We start from the raw sequence: 6,967 nt of genomic DNA, 5'->3' as shown, positions 1-6,967 counted from the left end.
GTGAAGCCTGTAAAAATTCTTTGTTATTTACTTTTTAATATAAAAATTCTTTGTTATTTACTTTTGTATCTAGATAATGTTATTTTATTTTTTTACTTCTTAATATCAAAATTCTTTGTTATTTACTTTTTTTTTTAAATGTGGATAACTGTTTGTTTATTTACTTAACTACTTATAACGTAATTACTTATCCTTTTCCAAATAGAAAACAGATACCTGACTATAAATACGGTTGCATTGGTTTTTGAAGTTTAGGTGATTCTGGTTTTCCTTATTGCAGAGAGAGATCATGGAAACTATTAGCGTTTGAGAGAACTTGGAGAAGAAGAATATGAGAGAGAAAGTTTGTTACAGATATTTTCTCATTAATCCTGTACAATGACCGATTACAAACTTATATACAAATGAGAGAAATGTACTAAACCAGACTAAACCACTATACACAAGTAAATTAAGATAAACCAGCTAAAGGAGACCGGTTCATCATAAACACTATGTACAATCTCCAATAGTCCCCTCAAGATGAGCTGTATATGTTCAATAAGCTCATCTTGGATTTAAGATGCTCAAACTGATGAGAGAACAATGGTTTAGTCAATATGTCTGCAATCTGATCTTCTGTATTGACATGTAGCATCTTCAAAAGACCGCGATCCAGTCTTTCACGAACAGAATGACAGTCATTCTCGATGTGTTTAGTTCGTTAATGAAAGACTGGATTAGAAGCTATGTTAACCGCTGCAGTGCTGTCAAAATATAAGACAGGCGTCGGAGAATCAACTCTTAAGTCCACCAATAGTTTCTTTAACCAAGTGATTTCACGTGAAGCCAAAGATAATGCCCTATACTCTGCTTCAGCTGTGGAATGAGAAACTGTATCCTGTTTCTTGGATTTCCACGAAATGAGAGAGGAACCAAGAAACATACAGAATCCTGTAGTTGATCTTCGAGTATCTTGACAAGAAGACCAATCCGAATCCGCAAAACCCTTCAAAGTGAGATCAGAGTCAGATGAATAGAACAAACCCTGACCTACTGTTCCCTTCAGGTATTGCAAAATCCTGTAAACGGCCTTAAGATGAGTAGTTCTTGGGGCCGATGAGTATTGACAGAGTTTGTTGACAGCAAATGTTATATCTGGCCTTGTGAAAGTAAGATACATCAATCTGCCAACAAGACTTCGATACATGTCCTTATTTGGAAGTAAATCACCATCAAGTTTGGAAATCTTCAGGTTAGGAATCATGGGAGTAGGAACATGTTTACAACCTAACATCCCCGTAGAAGTAAGAAGTTCCAATGTATACTTTCTTTGACATAAAGAAATTCCAGCTTCTGATCTTGCAACTTCAAGTCCCAAAAAGTATTTAAGAGGACCAAGTACTCTTAGCCTGAAATGTCTCTGCAAATCAAATGTCAACTGAGCTGCAACCGCATCATTTGTGCTAGCTATAATAATGTCGTCAACATATACTAGCACAGCAAGGAATTCACCATCTTTACAGCTCTTGACGAACAATGTATGATCACCTCCACCCTTTTCAAACTGCATCTGCAACAATACTTCAGAGAACTTCAAAAACCATTGACGTGATGCTTGTTTAAGGCCATATATCGATCTCTTAGGCCTCAAAACAGCATTCTTTGGCAATGAGTCCCCCTGTCTCTCAGCATATCCTTCAGGCAATCTCATATAAATCTCCTCATCAAGATCTCCATTGAGAAAAGCATTAGATATATCAAGTTGATTGAGAGACCATTTCTTCGATGCAGATACTTTCAACAAAAATTTAACCGTAGCTAGCTTAGCTACAGGGGAGAAGGTATCATTGAAATCCAAACCTTCCTTCTGAGTATACCCTTTAGCTACAAGCCGTGCCTTATACCTTTCAAGGCTTCCATCAGCATGAAACTTGAGCGTAAAAACCCATCTACATCCAACAGGTTTCTTTCCAGGTGGTAAAGTGGTAACATCCCATGTGTTTGAAATTTCCATAGCTCCGAGTTCTTTGTCAACAGCATCACACCATTCCTTAGAAACCTTTGCCTCAGCGTAAGTATTGGGAATGGGAATCTTTGTGATGTTATTGATAAAGTATTGGTGAGACGAGGATAATTTGGAATAGGACTGAACAGAGGAAATGGGATAAGATATATCAGAGTTCATAGAGTAACAATGATAATCTTTTAAATGAGCTGGGAGTTTTGTGGGTCTATGTGAAGGAAGAGAGGTATTAGAAGTTGGTGATTGGGAAGGAAATATAGTTGTTGAAGAGGTGACTGAAGGCAAAGGTTCCACAGAGTCGAAGAAGTCCGAGTGTTCCTTTGATTCTGTCGTTTTGACAAAAGGAAAGATTTCTTCATGGAACACAACATTTCTGGAGATGAAAACGTTATGTGTCTCCAAATCCAAGAGCCTGTACCCTTTATAACCCGGAGGATATCCCAGAAAAATGCAAGCCTTTGAGCGAGCTTCAAATTTGTGTCTTTGTTTAGGAGAGGTAGACACATAACATAAGCAGCCAAAGGTATTGAGTAACTTATAATCTGGAGCTTTACCAGTAAGAAGTTCATGAGGAGTTTTGTTATGTAACAGCTGAGATGGTGTTCTATTTATTAGAAACACGGCTGTAAGAACACATTCGCCCCAATAAGCCAAAGGAACCTGAGACTGAAACATCAATGATCTCGCAACGTTCAAAATGTGTTGATGCTTGCGTTCCACCACTGAGTTCTGCTCAGGTGTCTCAGGACATGAATGATGAGAGATGATACCCTTTGACTGATATAGTTGAGTGAATCTTAATTCAGGAGCATTATCCGATCTCACTGCCTTGACCGTAGTTTGGAATTGATTCTCAACCATGTTAAGAAATGCAGGAAAGACATCTAGCACCTCATTCTTAGTTTTGAGAAGATAGATCCAAGTTGCTCTTGAATGGTCATCAACAATAGTTAAAAAATATCTATATCCATCCACTGTTGCAACTGAAAAGGGGCCCCAAATGTCAATGTGTAACATCTCAAGAGGATTATTACAAATATTGTTTTGAGAAGGGAAAGGAAGTTTCTTCTGCTTAGCCAAATGACAGATATGTCAGAAAGAATTCTTCTTATTCTTGTGTTGAGTAATCCCCAAAACGTCAGATATTGTGTCTAGACGAGCAAGAGAAGGATGACCCAATCTGTTATGCCACACTCCAATGTCCACAACAGCATTCACCTGCAATCTCTGCACTTCCAGCACATATAAGTTGGCAATCCTCTTACCCATTCCAATCATCAACTCCTTGGTACTGTCCTGAATTTCACATGAAGAAGCATCAAAAATCACTCGTGAATTCAAGTCAGTGGTCAAAGAACTGATACTGATCAGATTAAGGCGAAACTCAGGTATAAACAAAACATTACGAAGAGTAATATTTTGGTTAATCTGAATCACACCTATCCCACTAATCTTCACATTCGAACCAGTAGGCAAATTCACTGAACTATCAACGGATGTGTCCAAAGATTTGAACATGGATCTATCGTGAGACACATGATTTGTGGCTCCGGAGTCTATGATCCATGTATGACGAGACATAGATGTCTTGGAGACAGTCAGTATCCCAGCAAAATGGAAGGTAGAGGAAGAGAATTCAATACCAGATGGAGAAGATGTAGATGGAGTATTCGATGATGTGGCGATCTCATGTGGAGAGTTCAGAGATTGACTTTGCAGTTGAGAACTGAAGAAGGCAATAAAGTTCTGAATCTGATCTTTAGAGAGATTACCAACCAAGCTTTCCATACCAGTAGATGCAACTGATGATTTGGAATCATCACCAGAAGCTAAGGCGACCTGAGCAGCAACATTTGGAGTTTTCTGAGACTTGTCGCTGGATTTGTTGCCTTTAGGAGTGAAACCTGATGGAAAACCATGTTTCTTGTAGCATCTATCAGCAATGTGACCAACTCGGTTGCAGTATGAACAAATAGGACGTCCTTTGTTAGGTCCATTTTGAACATAGCAAACCGTTGAAGACGCCATTGATGTGGGAGTTTCTGCAGTCACCTGAAAAGCAACTGGAGGAGGTAGTTGATTTGAAAATCCCTTTTGGCTGTCATCTTGATCAAGGATGTGATAAACTTCTGGAAGACTTGGTAAAACTTTCTTCGCAATGATCTGACGACGGTTCAAAGCATAAGAATCATTCAAACCAGCTAAGAACTTCACTATCTTGGATCTCTCTGCCTTCAATTGCAGACGAGCTGCCTTTCCACAAGTACAGGGATCATCCGGTTCATCAGTATTCTCAAGTTGATCCCACAATGTTCTTAGCTGTGTATAATAGTCAGATAGAGACATAGAACCTTGACGCAAGTCCTGGATCTCTTGTGTCAAGTTAAAAGTCCGAGGGAGATTTGTCAGATGAAATCGACTCAGAAGATCTTTCCATATATCGGTAGCATCATTCATACGCAAAACACTACGATATATCTGTGAAGAAACTGAGTTAAGAAGCCATGATTTCACCATACTATTGTATCTAGACCATAAACGAAACTGAGGATCTGTTTCCATAGGACGCGGAATCGATCCATCAATGAATCCAGTTTTGTTCTTAGCATCTAGAGCAATAAGCACAGCGGCATTCCAGTCATCATAGTTCGTACCGTCTAAACGAAGAGAAATGATGTTTAAACCTGGATGATCACCACTATGAAGGTAGAATGGAGATTGAGTCGGATCAGAACACATCGACATTGTAAAAGCTCGCGAGACACCTGCGGAATCATCAGGTTTAGATATCGGAGAAGAGCCAGCTACATCGACGACTGTTTGAGTTGACCGACGTTTAGGTGTTGCATCAGAACGAGTCATGGATCGAGTTCGAGTTGAGCGACGAGGTAAATTCTTCAAAGACACCATTTCTAAGTGAAAGTGAGCTTGAGAAAGCAGAAAATGAGCTTGAAAATGGTAAATTCAAAGAGTATGAACGAGAAATTGGAGCTTTGATGGCTCTGATACCATATTAGCGTTTGAGAGAACTTGGAGAAGAAGAATATGAGAGAGAAAGTTTGTTACAGATATTTTCTCATTAATCCTGTACAATGACCGATTACAAACTTATATACAAATGAGAGAAATATACTAAACCAGACTAAACCACTATACACAAGTAAATTAAGATAAACCAGCTAAAGGAGACCGGTTCATCATAAACACTATGTACAATCTCCAATAGAAACTTATGTTATTGTCTGGATAGTCTTTGGTTGTATTGGTTTCATTATTTTTGCGACTGCTTTAATTTTATGTTGTTTGGAGAAGAAGAAGACAGTCACTAATGGACCTGCGCAGAAGCCCAACAACCAGAGTAGCAAAGCTGTAATAAGCAGCAATGGTGGCTTCATGTTGTATCCACCGGCTGCATCTCTGATCACTCCGGCCTACTGTTTCTGATTCCAACCAACATCACCATCACGGTGGCCATCATGGTGGTGGTGGTTGTGACGGCGGTGGACATCACCGTGATGGCGGTGATGGAGGAGGATGTGGCGGCGGCTGCGGAGGTGGATCTGGTGGCGGCGATTGAAGTTGGATATGTACAATATAACGATTTCTTTAGATAGATGCCTGCTATAATTAGGATAGGTTTTTTTTTTAAGTTAATATTTTTTTTTGCGGTTTTTAAGTTATTATTTCAATTTGGATTTTGATCACTTTACTTAATTAAAAATTAAAAAGTATTAGGTATCAAAGTTAGATTTGGTTATTACAGTTCTTATCTTGCCGCCATCTTTCTTAGGTAAACAGATGATGGTACTACTTGTGTCAAATACTATCAATTAATTTATACTACTAAATATTAATTATGATTTCACTTATTTGTATTTTGATCTTGAAGTACAAGTTGCACTACACAGTATTATCTTAATTGTGCGTTATGTTTAGCTTATCTTGAAAATATCGTAATCAAGGACTACGGGGAAATATTCTTAATATTGCATAATTCGGTTACTTACTTATTCCCATTTGAAATAATTTAATTTATCTATAGATACATATAGATACTGCATACTAGGGCATACAGTTCCCACATCCTCAAACGCTATACATTTGGGTTCAAAAATAAACTTCACAGAAGGAACTTATGTTGACCTAGCCATGATTACAAAGAAAAGGAAGAAATTGCAAATATATGGAAGTTTGGAGGAGTGATAAAATTAAACTATTTTCTTGACATTTGTTGCAGACAAACAATTCACAGTTATACATATCTTTCCTCTTCACCTTATGATACACTATGTATATATCAGTTACTATACATTGAATTTGCACTCTCAACATGCGTTATGCATAGATAAAGAGTTATTATCACACCCACAAAAGAAAAAAAAAACAAAATTCATAACATATCTATAAGGAAACCCTTAACCTCCACAGCCACCGCAACCTCCACAACCGCCTCCACCATCTCCTCCACCATCATCACCACCTCCACAACAACAACCGTTACAATCGCCACCACCAGCAGAATCTACGGTGGTTACAGCCGCAGCTACGGCAGCTGAAGCGGAAACATTCCTTGTCAAAACAACAAGGCCTCCATCTTTTATTCCGATTTTACTCATTTCCAAATCTCGAGGCTGAGACTTTAACGGCTTTTTTCCCCTGTGGGTGAGGACACAGCATAAGACAAGGGCCGGGAAAACAATACCGGCACATACTATAATAATGACAATAACAAAAGCATCCATTATAATTAGTATTTCTTTTTTTGGGAAATGGATTTGATACCAAAAAGATGCGAGAATTATGTCCTTTTATAGAAGGTTGATATCACCTATTTAGTTTCTTAAAGATACACGAAATTGCAGATGAAATTTCGATTTTACTAGCAAAAATTAAGAAATGCGACATTTTCTTCTTGACTACCTTTTCTTTTCAATAATATTTTATAAGTTACCATTCTTCTTG

General features: G+C 38.1%; 1 protein-coding gene across 2 annotated transcripts; it reads right to left on the bottom strand.

Annotated features, from left to right (window-relative positions):
• Positions 1–6,395: 6,395 nt before the first annotated feature.
• LOC112083144 (short stature homeobox protein 2-like) lies at positions 6,396–6,747 on the bottom strand. Of its 2 annotated transcripts, XM_024150879.1 has the most exons (2): positions 6,541–6,747; positions 6,396–6,485 (listed from the first exon to the last, which is right to left on the bottom strand). In XM_024150879.1, the coding sequence occupies exons 1-2, from the start codon at positions 6,745–6,747 to the stop codon at positions 6,396–6,398; spliced, it is 297 nt and encodes a 98-aa protein (XP_024006647.1). The 2 variants fall into 2 exon arrangements, with proteins under 2 accessions (XP_024006647.1, XP_024006646.1); XM_024150878.1 differs by having other exon boundaries at positions 6,421–6,747.
• Positions 6,748–6,967: the final 220 nt, after the last annotated feature.

The sequence above is a fragment of the Eutrema salsugineum genome, unplaced genomic scaffold (assembly GCF_000478725.1).
Source record: "Eutrema salsugineum unplaced genomic scaffold, Eutsalg1_0 scaffold_7, whole genome shotgun sequence".
Classification (NCBI taxonomy): domain Eukaryota; kingdom Viridiplantae; phylum Streptophyta; class Magnoliopsida; order Brassicales; family Brassicaceae; genus Eutrema; species Eutrema salsugineum.
The sequence above is the reverse complement of the archived record's forward strand: the minus strand, read 5'-3'. Positions and strand labels throughout refer to the sequence as shown.